The sequence below is a fragment of the Rhagoletis pomonella genome, unplaced genomic scaffold, assembly GCF_013731165.1.
Source record: "Rhagoletis pomonella isolate Grant_MI unplaced genomic scaffold, Rhpom_1.0 Rhpom_scaffold_00002, whole genome shotgun sequence".
Taxonomy (NCBI): Eukaryota; Metazoa; Arthropoda; class Insecta; order Diptera; family Tephritidae; genus Rhagoletis; species Rhagoletis pomonella.
The window spans coordinates 6,274,427-6,290,765 of record NW_023458556.1 but is presented as its reverse complement, the minus strand read 5'-3'; the positions used below and the strand labels follow the sequence as shown (position 1 = coordinate 6,290,765).

At 35.0% G+C, this 16,339-nt stretch overlaps 5 protein-coding genes across 9 annotated transcripts; 3 read left to right on the top strand and 2 right to left on the bottom strand.

Annotated features, from left to right (window-relative positions):
- LOC118732933 (zinc finger protein ZPR1) lies at positions 1–1,031 on the bottom strand (the record flags this gene model as incomplete). Its single annotated transcript, XM_036462064.1, is given in 2 exon segments — positions 1–68; positions 133–1,031. Coding segments are annotated over 2 exon segments (720 nt in total), but the record flags the coding sequence as incomplete, so codon positions are not given.
- Positions 1,032–2,407: 1,376 nt separating this feature from the next.
- LOC118732932 (protein FAM210A) lies at positions 2,408–3,782 on the top strand. Of its 5 annotated transcripts, none has more exons than XM_036462063.1 (4): positions 2,408–2,513; positions 2,585–2,966; positions 3,027–3,172; positions 3,226–3,408. In XM_036462063.1, the coding sequence occupies exons 2-4, from the start codon at positions 2,596–2,598 to the stop codon at positions 3,300–3,302; spliced, it is 594 nt and encodes a 197-aa protein (XP_036317956.1). In that variant the 5' UTR covers positions 2,408–2,513; positions 2,585–2,595; the 3' UTR covers positions 3,303–3,408. The 5 variants fall into 5 exon arrangements, with proteins under 5 accessions (XP_036317956.1, XP_036317952.1, XP_036317955.1 ...); XM_036462059.1 differs by lacking the exon at positions 3,226–3,408 and adding an exon at positions 3,485–3,782 and having other exon boundaries at positions 2,409–2,513; XM_036462062.1 differs by lacking the exon at positions 3,226–3,408 and adding an exon at positions 3,485–3,782 and having other exon boundaries at positions 2,412–2,495.
- A 659-nt stretch (positions 3,783–4,441) lies between these two features.
- LOC118732931 (ADP-ribosylation factor-like protein 2-binding protein) lies at positions 4,442–7,558 on the top strand. The gene is made up of 3 exons (XM_036462058.1): positions 4,442–6,773; positions 6,878–7,056; positions 7,122–7,558. The coding sequence occupies exons 1-3, from the start codon at positions 6,657–6,659 to the stop codon at positions 7,345–7,347; spliced, it is 522 nt and encodes a 173-aa protein (XP_036317951.1). The 5' UTR covers positions 4,442–6,656; the 3' UTR covers positions 7,348–7,558.
- A 146-nt stretch (positions 7,559–7,704) lies between these two features.
- LOC118732930 (WD repeat-containing protein 6) lies at positions 7,705–12,220 on the bottom strand. The gene is made up of 5 exons (XM_036462057.1): positions 12,088–12,220; positions 11,845–12,032; positions 11,546–11,792; positions 11,171–11,476; positions 7,705–11,092 (listed from the first exon to the last, which is right to left on the bottom strand). Exons 1-5 carry the CDS (start codon positions 12,173–12,175, stop codon positions 8,841–8,843), a joined length of 3,081 nt encoding a protein of 1,026 aa, XP_036317950.1. The 5' UTR covers positions 12,176–12,220; the 3' UTR covers positions 7,705–8,840.
- A 1,050-nt stretch (positions 12,221–13,270) lies between these two features.
- Positions 13,271–14,059, top strand: LOC118732929. Its single transcript, XM_036462056.1, has 3 exons — positions 13,271–13,458; positions 13,522–13,820; positions 13,878–14,059. Exons 1-3 carry the CDS (start codon positions 13,395–13,397, stop codon positions 14,049–14,051), a joined length of 537 nt encoding a protein of 178 aa, XP_036317949.1. The 5' UTR covers positions 13,271–13,394; the 3' UTR covers positions 14,052–14,059.
- Positions 14,060–16,339: the final 2,280 nt, after the last annotated feature.

The following is a 16,339-nucleotide window of genomic DNA, read 5'->3' as shown; positions in this document are numbered from 1 at the left end:
TTGGTCCTTTCTGGGCTCCTTTTTATCATCCTCATCGATACTGGCTACATTTTTTGGAGAATAAAGGCCTAATTTAAAGAGTATATTTGTCAGAATATCTGAAATTAAACCGAAATACAAGGGATTACTTACCGAGAATATTATCTTGCTCTTTTAAGCGTTGAAAATAATGAATTTTACAGTTCGGGTCTGAAGATGGCGCCCGAGGATTCTCAACAAAACTGTTTCCGCTTATATCTTCCAAAATTAAAGTGAAATTATTTTGTAATTCCTTTAAAGCAGTCAATTTTTCAATATATGCGTCTATGGCTGTCGCATCGTCAGGATGTTCTCTTTTTCTAGATTCCTGATCTTGAGTTAGACCTCTTATTGTTCTATCGATTATTCCTTCCACGGTGGTTATTTCACCCTTCTGACTTTGAGACGGTATTTCTAGTTCGACCTCTGGTATTCTAACAGATGTGTAATCAGAGCGCACCACTTTTCTGTTTAAGTCTTCAGCGCATTTTACACTCAACTCTATATGCACACCTTTCTTCTGTATTTCAGATGCAGACTGGATCTCACTATTTTCATAGCCACAATCGTCGCATTTAAAAGACATTATTACCACCTCCTTGAAGAAGGGTATTTTAGTAAGCAGCAAACGTGTCCGGCCAGAGCGAAAACAATTCATACATGCTGACTCTAGTTCCGTGGTTTCTGGATCAGGATCGTCGGCATCAATATTTCTAAATAAAGGCTTTTTTTCCCCTGCTGTTTCCGTAAGATTTTCTGTTGACATTTTTATTTTAAGATATTTTACTTAGAAATGAACTGTATATACGTAAGGACAATTAGTAATGGCAAACTGTCGATGGCACTATCGATACTATCGATGGTTATGGTTTTTTTCACTATCGTTAGTTTTTCAAAACTATCGAGTATTTTCACTATGGAAAATTTAAGACACAAAAATGTTGAATGTGCATTTAATAAAGCGGCAATACTTTTATATAAAAGAATATGTGGCTCAAGGCAAATTTATACAAGGTGGTGTCGATGGCGAATTTAGATTTTCGCCGAGGTACGTCTTAATGTCAAAATCAAGGCGAATTTATACAAGGTGGCGTTGATGGCGAATTTAGATTTTCGCCGAGGTACGTCTTAATGTCAAAATGATGTGTTTTTGTAAAATGAATTCGCCTTGTTTACAAGAAACACATCATTTTGACATTCAGTAGTACCGGGGCGAAAATTTAATTCGCCATCAACACCACCTTGTATAAATTCGCATTGGTCAAAATGATGTGTTTGTTGTAAAATGAATTCGCCTCGTTTACAACAAACACATCATTTTGACATTCAGTAGTACCGCATCTAAAATCATTGGGCCTCAGCACACTAGCCTGCTCAGTCGGACTGAGCAGTCCACCACTCGAACGCACACTGGGCTGGGCAGTCGCCCAAAAACAGGTTTCAGTTTTGTATACATGAACTACGCATGATTGTGTTAGTGCATGTGGAACATGCAAACAAAACGAAATAGAAAACATGTTCCCCCTTATACCATGATATCGCACTTGTTGAGGTAAAAATATTACATATCATAAGTCAACAAAACCGATACCGATTCGAAAATTGTGGCAAATTGGTTACAGAATCTGCCTACAAAAATGATATCGTCCGATTCAGCTGGAACAAAAATGCTTCAAACAAGTACGAGCTTCTCTGTATTATGGTGAACCGACATATATACATCTTTCATTTGAATCAGTATTTAAAGCTCTATTGGCTCCTACATTCGGACTTAATCCGGATCAACTGCAGTTAATTCCCGAGTTGATCCAGATCAACGCTGCCGTCTGTTTCTGCTTTTAGCCTGTTCATTTTGACTATGAATACGCCCAAGTAGATTTTTTCCGTCCTGGGTGATTTCTATTCGTTCATTCATGGGGCTGAACTTTTACGTATTTCATCATGATTCAACAACTACAGGTTGTAGCAATCGTACAAAAACAAAATTTACCGTTGGTATGAACTCCTTGTGTCATCCACATCTTCTTTATCTATCCATATTCGTATGTATATGTATACCCTGCATACCAGGATTTCATAGAATTCTGAAAGGTTTAACAATTTTTTTAAGAATTTTCTTTAAGAAATCGTACAGAAATTTCTTTACTAGTTCTTGTCGACCGCTTCATATGTTTTTCTTTATAGATTTCTAAAAGAATCGTAACAAATTTCCGACACTCTTAAAGATTTCGGGAGCATTTGTTTGCAGGGTATACATATAAGTATATGTGTATGTATACGCGGATATGTAAATAAAGCAAAACAGACGATAATTTGACACAAGCGTGCTCATAAGAAGAAGCATAGCTTCTATCGCTATCACCTGTAATTGATGCGCCTTGGTATTTCATTTGGTGTTGAAACAAAAGGGCAAAAAACTATTGAAATGTTAACACTGAATGGAATAAACAGCTGATTGCATATCGCCGGTCAACCAGGTATATTTTTGAGGAAATGTAAGGCATTTATTAACCATATAAAATAATTGAATTAAACTCAAAACAAATTGATAACCATTAAAAGTTAGCCTTTAAAGAAATGACGTCACTGAGGTTGCTTACCCGACTTGCGCAACAGCATCAGCGCCTACAGCTGGTAGTTCTGGGCGCAGCCAAGACAAGATCGAGGTCTTTGCTAAACTTGCCCGGCACAATACAGTGCATGTCACTAGCACCATTCGTAAGCAGTCGCCATTCATTTAGTACAAAGAAATCGCCGGATTTAGCAGGCAAAACCGACACAAAATCATCTCCCGTTCTAGCAGATGAAGACATTTTTGGTGAAGCCTCTAAGCTTGGCCTATTTGCCAAATTCAAATTGATGTATAAAAAATATTGGTATGTGCTTATACCTGTTCATGTTGTAACATCAATCGGTTGGTTTGGAGGTTTCTATTATTTGTCCAAAAGGTGATAGTGGAATTCAATATGTATTTTCAAATTTGTATTCTTTGACAATTTTCAATTTAGTGGCGTGGATATCCCCTTACTGTTACAACATTTACATGTTAGCGAGAGCATCGTGGAACGTTTCCAAAACTCGAGCATGGGCCATTATGCTATTGCTTATCTCTGCTATAAAGTAGCGACCCCTCTACGTTATGCAGTCACTTTAGGTAAGTAAATTAGTATGATGGAAGAATAAATTCGAAAAAAGTGCCATTTTTAGAGAGCACATTTATTAAAGAATTAAAGGCCCAGTTGCCCTCTAGCAGTCTGCTCTGCTTCATTATTAAGATGCGATGAATACTGATTTTAAAATATGGAAAGGCTTATATGTATAATAATCTGAGAGCCCTGTTGATCTACAATTGCGGGATTTCAAAATTAGCTACCTACATACATATATACATACAAAAATATGTATAAAAATTTCGTAATACATTACCTAATTCTTTGTTTAACCTTCTTTTATCTAATATTTTTAGGTGGTACAACGGTATCCATAAAATACCTCGTCCAAGCTGGCCATATTAAACCAATGCCCAGTAAACGAGAATTAATGCAGTTGTATGAAAAAAATAAGGCAGAACGTGCAGCAGCCAAACTAGAAGACGTGAATACAACACAAAAGACTAAAGAAAAGCAATGATTCGAACTGAAAAATTATGAAGTCATACAGTAAGATACATGTTTAAAGCGAATTTAAAATTCGATCTTTGAGATCTTGTGTTTTGTTATGAAGATTGAAAAGAGTAAATGATGAGCATTCTTTATTTTATCTTAGATTTAAAAGATGCTGTCATTTTATCACTTAATATTTAGCCTTACCAGACCTTAACTAAAAAGAAACCAGTGACAAAGTTTTTGTGGTATACATATGTACATTAGGGTGGTCCAAAAAAAAAAAAGTAAAGTGAAAAAGTAATGTCGGAACTTTTAAACTCTCACCCTCTAGGTTTGTTCTATACCAAAAGAAATGTACCCATATTTTTTATTTTGAAATCAAAAGATATTTAGAGATCGCTCAAAGCGCTCAAAGTTTTCCATGTATTTTTATGGGGGAAAAACCACTTTTCGTATAAATGGTATAGAGTTCTCGAAAATCAATAATTTTTGATCGGAAAATGCTTAGACTTTTTTGCTTTTTCAATTTTTCCTAATAAACAATCGTGGTACAAAGATCAATAAAAATATTAAAAATAAAATGTTAATAAGCCACAATAACATGACAAATATTTACTTTACCATTTTTTCATATGAACTATATTTTATACATAGGTCCGCCTAAACCCCCAGAAAATTCAATGGGGAGGGTGATAAATAAATATTCTCAGTATTAAAAAATTGTTAAATAAACAATTGGGTATCAATTTTCAAGAATTCTATACCATTTCTACGAAAAGTTAGTTTTTCCCTCATATAAAATACAAGGAAAAATTTGAGCGACCTCTAAATATTTTTTGATTTTAAAATAAAAAATAGGGGTATATTTTTCGGTATAGAACAATCCTAGGTGGAGAAAGCATTCAAATTCAGACTACTGATTTTGGACCACTTTTTTTTGTCAAAATGCGTATAGCAAAAGCGTAATCTACGGAGAATTATAAGAAAACTTGCGCAATAAACTATGGGTCTAAAATAAAAACCTAGCTCCCGCCGAGAGACATACAAATCTGTGCAGCGTTTTTAAAATACATCAAAATCAAATTGAAATCTCTATGCCTCCCGGCGCGGTCTAGAATTTAGGTTTAGGTTTTTGGGAAATTTTCTTTAAATTTAGCGTAGATATAGCTAGCGTTGCTATACGCCTTTCGCATTTTTTCCCCACCGGAACAATTTGACCCACCCTAGTACGTTTACATAGCCACGTTTGATGCACTGACCCATAATGTAATAAACAAAGTGAAATCAATATTTGACGTACGCTCATTTGAAAATTTAAATGTAAACAATTCGTATATTTGCTTACATTAACCCTCTTTCGGCTTTGGTTTGGAACCGATTTCTGAGATAGGGCGTTGTTCAACCAAATTTTGTGGTAGGGTGTTTTTCAATAATTTTTTTTTTCAGAATTTATGGGAGTTGCGATAGAAATTTCCTGTTTTTTTCGATTTTAGCAAATAAATTAGTCATTAAACCATATTTTTTTTTTGAATAACTATTTACTAATATTTACACATATAAATAGTATTGACGAACGTACAGAAAAAGCACTTGGCAGTGCAGCTGCTTTGTCTCGGAAACAATATGCCGGTACGCAGAATATCCCCATTTCAAAAGATTTCCCTATATACATATGTATATATATACACATTAAGATTAAGGATTCTTTCTCAAATTAATTACTACAAATCAGGACCATCTAACTAAATTGGCGAAAGTATAAATTTTATGCGATACTTCACATCTGTTTGGCGCACTGCACGATATGCCTTTGCACTAATGCATTTGAGAACATACCCACACTTTAAACATTACTTCTCATCTGATGAAATAGCAGGTAATATCCTTGATGGTACTGCATCTGGATCGAGGCGTCTTCTCTTGGCATTGGTACTTGCATAAACGATATCATTCCATTTGAAGTGCAGAGCGCAAACTTTCGACATCCAGTTAGTTTAACACCACACGCATTCATCCAATCCCTTCCTTGCGTAACATCTGTTGGCACTCGAAACATACTTACCTGATTGTTGTGAGTGCTTTTGAATAAACAAAGTATCTAGCATTTTAAATGCATTTTTTTCTCTTTGTTCTTTAATTTCTAAAACAAGTATTTTTTGATTTGACATCTAATTTTTTTTTTTTTGAAATTAATTTGTAATGTTGCTAGTTTCAAATGGGTTAACGCAATGACAAAACCCTTGTCATATAAGCGTATAAAAAATAAATATGTCATATATTGATTTCACTTTGCTTATTACACTATGCACTGAACCGAGTTAAAGAAACAAGTAGAATTAACTTGCGTTATTTTTCTTAATAATACACATACAAAACAATTTCGTAATACATTAGGACTCCCTGTGCGGTGCGCTTATGTTCCTTGGTAGGCTCCGAAAGGATCATATTTGCCGGAGTTTGCCCTCTCAATATATGTACATATATGAAAAAAGCGTGCCTTTAGGACTCCTTAAATACGTGATTTCAGAGCACCAGAAAGCTCCCTCAGATAATTCGCCTATCATTTTGTGAAAAGGACTCCTTAAATAATCCGAAGATAGCTTAGACGGAGTGTTTCCGATAATAGACCATCATACAGACTAGATACAAAGAAAAGAAAAACCAGATAACAAAAAAACACCTTGAACTCCCTTTTTACTCCATATTCGGAATGTTCCGGAAGCATTCATTCGAGGTATTCGAGGTATCATTTCATATTTGGAGCGCTCCGATTTGGCTAGCTGGGCATTATAATATAAAACAAAGCCTTACTTATGCTTTCATACATAAATATGTACGTATGCACGCGCACAGGACAACATGTTCACTCCACTTTGATAATAAAGTTCAAGCTCTATGGCAACGATAAACCAAACAATACAAATAAGCAAGGGTATTGCTGTCAAAACCAGTTGAACGAAAATCGTAAATAAATCAGTTTTATTAAAACTATAAAAAAAAATAAGATATATCTTGCTGAATTATTTTATTGGAATGGATGCAACAGCATCGGACGAATGCATTGATATAGTCGGCAAATCACATGGAAATGAATTTTTTGACGATGTTATCGGCCACATAGAAGACATAGTGCTTGGTGAAGATTTTCAGGTTATACAAATTTATATTTGCTGCTCTTGTAAGGATTTTTTCATTTTATATTTTTATTGACCACACTGCAAACATAAAATATGTGTACTTACGTATGCACATAGACACTTCACAATAACTTCCTGGAGAAATATTGGCGTTGCATTGAAAATACCGACGAAAATAAACTGGAGTACATGGATATATTTCAAGAGTACACCAATACCTTTGAGGCATTCCTTATTAATGAATTAAGCTCTCGAATGTCTGATTTCAATATGGATCGCTTTGCCGAAGAACTTGAGTATTTATCTACTATCACATAAAAAAGGGAAACCATCTAATTTATTTTTATTTTTTTCCACAAAGAAAAAATAATGCTTTTGATGATTTAATAAGTAACGGCGAGATATTTGAACTTTTACATTCGTTCAGCAGCTTTGAAACTTTCAAAGAACTATTATTAGATTATCGCAATACGAAAGAGGGCAATATGGAACACCTGGAGTCCAATATCCTTGTTACAACTGCCTACGCATTGGCAGAGCCGAAAATTCCAATTGGATTCGAGGAGGACGAAAGCAGTGCTACCTAAGTTGTATTTACCGAAATTACTTATATGTATGCTCGCAGATATGTCACTCGCAGAATAATTCGTAATGTAGTTTTCTCACAATATTCAAAACGTTTTCCATCGTAATTCTTTGTCGTTAATTTTTATTTAAAATATAGCTCATTCTATAACAAAAACCATAAAATCCAATCTTGCAAACTTTCTATAAAATTCACCAAAATTAATCAAACTTCAAAAAATTGTTATCAAGATTTCAAACTTTTTCTACAAATTTTTTAAATTGCAGTTTTGTAGCCCATTAAATTTTAGTATAATAAATGCAAGAGCTCCAAGCCACTAAAAATTACCGTTTTTTTTTGTATGAACAAAATTTTTTTTTATATGCAAGTGACTTGAAACCCGAACTTTGTTTCGCTAAAATTGAATGACGTAACTGCATAATCGAAAAATTTATAAAAATTTTTGATAAAAAGTTTGAACTATTTGTACATTTTTGGAAGTTTGATTAATTTGATGAAGGGTGGATTCGAGCTGCAATTAATGCGGCAGTGTTACTTTTTATGAAAGACCATCACGTTCTACGCGAAAAATTTTGCTGACTCTGCCTATGTACAATAAGCGTTCAAGGAACAAAAATTTGACAATCGGGTGCTCATCAAATAATTAACCGATCAATATTTAAATAGCTGGAATTGTTTGTGTATACTACAAAAAGGAAGTAGAACGTCTTCTAGTGATGATCATCATCACTTGATATAAGGGCTCACCATAATTGTGTTGCCCGAAATCGAAGAAGACAATGGACTCCTTATATCCATAAGTCGAACTGAGCTTTCTCAATACTTTAGCCGAGCACTAAAATTTACATCGCATTTGGAAAAATACTGAAATCCGTGTATTTTAAGCTGCACCATTTTTCAGCTTACATTTTCTTTTTTTTTAATTGGCATTTTTTTTTTTTAAATTTAGTTATACAACTTTTGTACAAAATAAGTCTAAGTCTTTTAGTAGTACATCTTCTTTTACAATATTCCTTCTGAACAAGCTACTTACAAACTAACTGAACTTAAACTTATTATTAGATACTATTTTAAGCAAAAGAATCATAGTGCATTATAAACAAGAGTAAGTACTTAACTTAGTTGAATATCAAAGAGAAGCTGAGAAGTTAAACGTAGAGACTGCAATTTTAAAACACCTTGCTTGCTTTATATTTTTAATGTCAGACGGTAGGGAGCTCCAAATTTTATGGTGCTGACAAAGAACATGCGTTCCGAAACCAAGTTAAGAGTTTTTGGAACAACGAGATTAAGAGTTCGGGGACATTGACCCAATTTACGTAATGTAAAGTACATATTTAACTCTCTGCCTAGAAACTATTCTGCATAATGGGAGATTCTGCATTCTCAGAATGTTTTTTTTTCAAAGCATGTTCAATCGCAACAAAAAAATATAGCAGATGTAACATAAAACCTTTTTTGTCATCACTATTATTAAAATGTCTCTTTTATTTATTACCTCTTGAACTTGAGTACTTGAATTCCACACCCATAAACAAAGAAACGTTTACAATTATCTAAAACCAGACCTTTCGGGTCCGATATACACGTATGTCCAATCAGTTCAATCCGCTGAGTTTGTATGTCAACCATATTAATTATTTGGTCCAAGCCACAAGTGTACGCGTAAATTTTGTTGCCATTAAAAAAAAGTTTAACTGCGGTCACTTGCGCCAAATGGGCATTAGCGAAGTGATATTTATTTATAACACGCAATTTTTTAGAGTCTTCCAAATTTAAGGAGGTATAGGAAACAGACTGGTCATCACCGCCGGTAAGCAAATGCAGTACACCAGTTTTTGGTTCAAACTGTATGTCCATAGCATTTATTCCACTGTCATGATGTTGCAAATTAATGGGTAACTCAATCAATTCTAAATCGAAGAATCGTAGATTTCCATCTGTACCCGCGGTTACCACTACAGAGTTTGCGAACGCTCGCATTTGAAGCAAACAGTGGCCATAATATAAGAAAACCTCAGAGACTACTCCAAAGGAGCCGTCAACAAGGACTTTGCGTAAGTAACCATCAGAGCAACCCAGAAATATAGCGTAACCAGTATCAATACTTGAATTGTTTTTATTTGCTTCGACAACGGCGCATGCCATTATGCGTGTCTCTGGATCTGGTCGATAGCACTTTACTAATCCTTTGATTAGCCCACTCCTATTTAGAGTGTAATTTAAAAGGTCTTTGATACGAAAGGTTTTCAAATTTAATTGCGTTATGCACAATTGCGCGCGTCCGCCGCCCGAAACAATTAAGGCAATATCCGAGTGCATTGGTATTACTTGCAATGCTCTCACGTTGGAAATGTGTGTTTGAATTTCCGCGCTTTGCTCTAGGCGTCCTCCAGGCATTAGTTTGGATACCTTTACCATGTTATCGTCGCCGCAGCTTACAAGAACCGTAAGCCCTACATTATGGCTGGATGCTTTAATCAACTGCAATGCGTTACATGAACGTGTATGCCACTGATTTCGAAATAATTTCTGACTTATTGCAGGATCATTATATAATTTATACTCATGCAGTCGCAATTTTTTATTTTTTATGAAGAGCAGCTGCAAAAATCTTGTATTATCAATATCTGATTTAATTTGGTAATGCCAACTGCGATGTCCGCCACCACACGGTACTTGTACCGAAAAGTCGTGATGTTGAGACCACACGACAAAATGATTATCGTTAAATCCTAGAATAAAATCTAAGGTTTCGATGGCAATAAAACGCTCTACCCAAGCCACTGGTACTAGCATACGTTGGTGTGAAGCGATTGTGCCAGTTCCGATTTCAACGCATAGTAATCGCAAAGAGCCATCGTGACCAGCGCTTTGTATAAAAACTAGTTCCTCATACAGGTCTTGAACGCGAAGCATTGTTGCGCCCAATGCGCCATGTGGCTGACGGAGAGTGTCAAGGAGCGAACAAATGGCAGTTGCAACGTCCAGACTGAACAGTAATATATTTCCCATGCGATTACTAATTATTAGGAATTCTTTTCTCTTTAGTGTTTGAATGCGCAACGCTGCCGTAGTCCAAGGTTCCTTGCAATGTGGCAGGGGCACAGCAATCGGATGCTGAAAACTTTCGCCTTCCAGTAATAAACAGTTGCCTTCATCGTCAGAAATTAAAAATGTACAATTGCCTAAGAAATGAAACGCACGTATAACCCCGTGCATGATATCACCATCAAATATTTTTTGGAATGTGCCTTCTCCAGCATATTTATACATTATGAGCTTTTTGTAGCCGCAAATCGCTATATAGTTATCATGTACTTCAAGCACAGTACACTTAAATGAATTCGGCACGTCAACCACTTTCCACGGCTGGGATTCAAGTTCATTTGTCTCCGTTTTCAATTTAAGGGATGTGTGCATGAGGCGACTATTGTTTGTTACACCGATAAGCATATTAACGTCGAAAAATTTCGCTTTGGCTATATATTCTTTTGGCTCGCAGCCAGTCAATACTGTTTCAGCAGCAGACATGTCTGCTTTGTTTTTTAAAACATCGTTAAGATTAAACGCCACTAAATTTCCGGTGGAACCGACAGTATAGAGCGTGTTCGTGTTTTTGTCATATTCGAAGTCCCAAATCACTGCACCGAATTGGACTCGAGTTTTGAACACTAACTCACCATTAGTTTTCCAAACACAAACATAGGAATCCTCCCCTACAGTCACGCCAAACTGTTGCTCATCTACAAAGAAGCACAATAAAATTAATTTGATGCGAGTATGCGAGCATCAATTAAGTAGTAACAAAGTTGCTAACTCACAAAAATTTATAATTTTTCCTTGGAATACGCGAGCAACATGACCATAACCGCTAGCTATTGCCGTGAGGTTGAATCCATTCCAATTATCCGGAGATGTATTCTGTAATTTCCAGAATCGTATTGATCGATCATCTGATGTCGTAGTGAGTATACCAGATGTAACATCAAAGTCAATAGAGAAAACAACACCACTATGTGCTTGTTGTCGTCGCTTTAATCCCACATCAAATACAGTACAGCTATCATTACGTGAAGCATCCCCTTCAACAAATGGTTTCCATATGAGAAGCTCCCCAAATGCGGTCCCTTAATATATTAAGTAATACTGAAGTGAAATATATGCACTCTTATTAATTCATTAACATTTTCACTGACCTCCAAAAATTACCAGTTCCTCCCAAGTCTGTCCGTGAATATGAGTACAATAAAGAGTTGATTTATCCTCAGCAGATGATTTCGCTATAACTCGACAGAAATTTCTCTTTTCGTCATTCTCATTGTACAAAATGCGTAGGGCTACACTATGCGACGTAAGAAGGATAAATTCATTGGGGTCTTGCAAGAAACTAGCCGAGCTTATCCAATCAGTAAGATGGAAATGATAAAGTTCTGAAAAATTGTACTACAAAAAAGTATATAAACATAAATATGAATTTCGTCCATTAATTAAGCACCTCCTCTTTCACATATACATATTGTAATAACATACACTCCTTTTCACCGTATACAATTAGCCTTCCGTGTTGGGAGCATGTGGTGTTTAGCTGTGCATTGGCGATACCATGTACTTTAGCGCGCAACCTCTGCGAAAGCATGCGACGTCCGACTTTAGGTGCATAAAGATGTAATTCATTTCCCACACCTGCAAGAACAGTTTATTATAAGGTAATATTATTAAATATAAACTCTATAATTACCAGTAAGTATTGCACCTCCTGGCAATACTTTGATGGCTATTGAATCAGCAATGGTCAATTCTGAAAAAGGTTCCTTTTCCATGGCCATGACTATTTCTAATTGGAGTTTATATCAGTTTCTAGGGACACGAATTTCGATACGATACGATACCATATCGATACTTTTGGCATTCGATACCGATATTTTTTACTCGATAGTTTTAAAACGATATTTTTTGGAATCGAGTACCAGAATCCTAGTATCGTATCGAATGTCATAAACTCAAATTAGTCAGCTTTCAGGACGTCAAGTCTTGCTTTCAAGTCTGCTCGTTCCAAGGCGAAGGAAGTGAGAAGAAAGGGGAAGAGTGCAGATACCTCCCATTTAAAGAACCACGAAATTGAATTAAATAAAAGTTGGCGCTTACAAAATATGTTAGCGTTTGGCCGAGCTTTTCCTCCGATTTGATGCGTGCGCCTTGATGTTGTGCCACAAAGGGCGTTTTTATGAGAAGCTGTTTTTCATGGCAGAAATACGCTCGGAGGTTTTTAATCACTTTTTCAGATATTTCTTTTCTTTTTAGATTTCGGTATCGATAATTGCGATATCGAGTCTTTTTATTCCGATATTAATGGGTACCCGATATTTTTCCAGCGATACTTTCAATGAGTACCATATCGATACTTTCGGTTCGATATCGTGTCCCTACCAGCTTCGTTTGCAAACTTTTCTGGTTACATCCAAGAGGAATTGAATGGGTGCGCTGTCAAATCAGTAAAAGCAAAAACCAAATACATGTAAAGCGAAGAAATCAGCTGATTTTACAACACCACCTTGTATAAATTCGCCCAGAGAACGTAATACCAGAGAACGTAAATTTATAGAGAAGGACCAACAACAAATCAGCGTGGAAACTGTCAAATACCAACAAAACTGGCGAAGCGCATTTTGAGAGCGGCCAGCCAGAGTCAATCGAATTTTAACAGAGCCCAGCCAGAGGCAAAATACATTTAACAGAAATTGTCTCATCAAAGCAAATGCATATTTTTCTTGTTAGACATGAAATGCTGATGGCTTTTACGTTTTACTACTTTACGTTCTCTAGTAATACGTTTTCTACTTTTACATTTTTGGAAACAGTTTGAAAGAACTGTGAACACTCCAAGTACAAAAGCAACTCTGTTAATTTATCTCCAATTAAACATACCACTGGGTGCAGTGGGTTTTATCATTCACTGAACGTACTATATCATATTTGATTTTGTAAAGTGCGAGGAAGCTAGTAAATCTAATTTTTCGATTATATTTTTCTGAAACCGGAGGCGTAATGGATAATAGTGAATACGAGATTCAGCATTTTAACTTCTCGGTGGAACAGTTTTCACTTGAAAGTAAGTTCGCATTATACATATATCTATGCACTTTGATAATCGAAAACTTAAACTGCAATATAGGGCGCCATTATTTAAATAAAATCCTGTCTCTCACTTTGCAATCAATGTTGGATAAGTTATCTATGAACAATAGCGAAACAAAAGATCTCTTATTAAAACAGAAGGATATTGTAAAGAGCAAAATGCTCGATGCTATGGAAAAACATTTGCTACATATTGAGGAAATGGATCGGAAGAACTTCTCTATACCAGAATATGTTTTGTTAGCTAGTGACTACGGTCATACTAAGCAATATAATGAATCGGATGAGCAGGAGATTGATAAAAGAATAGCTGAAATGAAGCAACAGTTTTTAGAGGTATGTTAAAAAGATAAATTTTACATAAAATATGTAGTCAAACGTTTATGGGGTTAGAATTCTATAATGGTTGAGTCCCTTAAAGTGGAGAACGAAAAATATGTAGAAATCAGCAATGAAGTTGAAAATGAAGAGAGATTTATGGCGCAAGTTCAAACAGTTTTACAAAGAATGGAAAGCCAATGGAAAAAAGCCCAACATTTAGTTACAGAAACTAATAATTTGGAATAATATAAAAGGTATGCAAATGAAATGAAAACATCCATTTATAACGATATATTAATCCTTTTATGATAGACCTAAGTACCTAATTAAGCAACCTTTTTGTATGATTTATCACTTTGGAAAATAAAAAAGGTTACCAATTGTATTTAAAAAACATTTTAAAGCGATAAGAATTATAAAATATAACGGGCTGCGCTAGTAGGGGGTTTTAGATGTACAGAAACAGATTAGTAACTTTGAATAATTTTAAATTTTGCAGATTTCGCATTGAGATAAGGTATTTAATTTAAATTTAAATATTCCGCCTATAATTTACTACCCTACAGACTAAATTACAGATAAACAATGAAAACCATAAATACCCAATAAACATTGTGGCGAACATTCGAAAATGACCTTCGATATCCAATATGCATATCGAACCGAGAACCTTAGTTTTCCAACGTTCATAGCATATTGGAAATACATATACTCAAAATGGGTAAAAAAAAAAAATGAAAACCATAGTAACAAGAGAGAAAGTGAAATCCAGCTTATTCTTGAAGGACAAATATAAGACAATCACTCTCTCTGAATTCATAAAGAAAATAAATTACATTGGATAACGAAGGATCCGTTATGCTAGAGAATGGTCTAGTTCTCGAATCGAGTACTAACCTATTTCACATTCATCATCGATGGTGAGGCTTGGAAAAAAGATTCGTCTTCCAATTATTTTCGAATTGCTCACCAAGCCAAATGTTTATTGGGAAGTTAATAATGTATAAAATTTCCTATTGAGAAACCAGAGTCAATAGGCGACTTATCTACATATGTATGCGTATGTGTTTCTCGACAACGACAAATCAAGCTTAAACTGTAAAAATTGGGATAAAATTGGTCAATAATTAGCCAATAGATAATTTCAGGAGCTAAAGGCAAGACAATAGAAAAAGTAAAAAACGACAAGTTGAACGACAAATAGGACCACGACCATGGGCTAAATCGGAAGAATAGATATAGCTAAAGCGGCCTTCATGAAAATTTATAAACTACTGACACGCCGGGACATACCAATTAAGTTAAGGCACAGTTTTTAAATGATTCTTATGGTCGACACTTTAAACGATTGCGATGCTTGCATTTGAAAACCTCAACTGTACACCGACTAGAAGCGAAGAAGAATTTTAAATAAGCTGGACTGGCAAAATATTAAATAACGTACACTTAGGTCTTTTTTTATGCGATACATGCGTTCCTCAGAAAGCTGCATAAAAAAAGTTCTTTACTTTCATACAAAAACAGGGGATGCGTTTCAGCATTTTCAAAAATCGCATAAATTCAGATACTCCATGTAAAAAATTCTAAAAGAGCACATAACAAATCCGAGGGCACAGGGATGCTATTTTTAAATTTCCTTAAATTATCATGTGTTAAAATGTGTCAAAGATAATTTCTACATTTCATTTAAATGCTATTCCTTATATTTGCATATAACATGGAAGCAACGTTAAATAAAAAAAAATCGTATTTGTTGTCTCTAGTTATATGTCCGAAGTAAGCGACTTTCCTTCTTTTAATGTTCGTTAGCATACCTCGTGAGGTTTGTGCCTTATTTAGATCTCACTTAGATCTCTTTTTAATTAAAATTAATTTTTGAATTAATGCGGCTTTTCACCATTTTTTCGCTGTAGCGATTTTGCTTTTTTGAGATTTTTTATTATTATTTTTTCAGTGTGTAAGATATTTCATTAATATTCAGTTTTACATGGAATACTAGCATTGAAATGAAGAAATAAATATTTTTTTTTTGGTTTTTTTGGCTTTGCTAAATATATTGAAGACTTATTTGGCCAGCTCAATAGCTAAAACGCCATCGCCAGTTATATAATTGTAGTTTAAAAATTCATATTTTACGTTTTACAGATTCATTCGGATCTCGTTCAAAAATTTAGTGATGGTACACCGAAATGCCCGCGGAATGTTCAGAATTTTCTTTTCATTTAGTTAGTTGTGTAAATCAAGACACTACTGTTTTTTTTCCGTAAAAGTGTGCATGAATTTTCAATTCCGCCCAGACAGCCTTCCGGATCTCGATTTTTACCTATCTATTTTAAACTGAAAACTGCTGCCGAATTGGCACAAAACACAGTGACAGCCGAAAATTAACTTGACGAGTGTCAAGTAGCGAAAAAATTAAAATGCTCCGGCGCAGAGGACCTTAGTGCACCTGATTCCAGAGTAAGAGTTAATTTCCACCAAGCATTAATTGCAGTTAATGCATATTGGAAAAAGGAGATTATAACTCGAAGGGA

Excerpts from the sequence above, each read along its gene's own strand:
- LOC118732932 (XM_036462059.1), top strand. The coding sequence starts at position 2,596 with ATGACGTCACTGAGGTTGCTTACCCGACTTGCGCAACAGCATCAGCGC. Across the intron at positions 2,967-3,026 it reads TTCTATTATTTGTCCAAAAG|TGGCGTGGATATCCCCTTAC; the intron begins GTGATAGTGGAA and ends TTTTCAATTTAG. Across the intron at positions 3,173-3,484 it reads ACGTTATGCAGTCACTTTAG|GTGGTACAACGGTATCCATA; the intron begins GTAAGTAAATTA and ends TAATATTTTTAG.
- LOC118732931 (XM_036462058.1), top strand. The coding sequence starts at position 6,657 with ATGGATGCAACAGCATCGGACGAATGCATTGATATAGTCGGCAAATCA. Across the intron at positions 6,774-6,877 it reads TGCTTGGTGAAGATTTTCAG|ACACTTCACAATAACTTCCT; the intron begins GTTATACAAATT and ends GTATGCACATAG. Across the intron at positions 7,057-7,121 it reads CGCTTTGCCGAAGAACTTGA|AAAAAATAATGCTTTTGATG; the intron begins GTATTTATCTAC and ends TTTTCCACAAAG.
- LOC118732930 (XM_036462057.1), bottom strand. The coding sequence starts at position 12,175 with ATGGCCATGGAAAAGGAACCTTTTTCAGAATTGACCATTGCTGATTCA. Across the intron at positions 12,033-12,087 it reads AGGAGGTGCAATACTTACTG|GTGTGGGAAATGAATTACAT; the intron begins GTAATTATAGAG and ends CTGTTCTTGCAG. Across the intron at positions 11,793-11,844 it reads ATGTATATGTGAAAGAGGAG|TACAATTTTTCAGAACTTTA; the intron begins GTGCTTAATTAA and ends ACTTTTTTGTAG.
- LOC118732929 (XM_036462056.1), top strand. The coding sequence starts at position 13,395 with ATGGATAATAGTGAATACGAGATTCAGCATTTTAACTTCTCGGTGGAA. Across the intron at positions 13,459-13,521 it reads GGAACAGTTTTCACTTGAAA|GGCGCCATTATTTAAATAAA; the intron begins GTAAGTTCGCAT and ends ACTGCAATATAG. Across the intron at positions 13,821-13,877 it reads TGAAGCAACAGTTTTTAGAG|AATTCTATAATGGTTGAGTC; the intron begins GTATGTTAAAAA and ends TTATGGGGTTAG.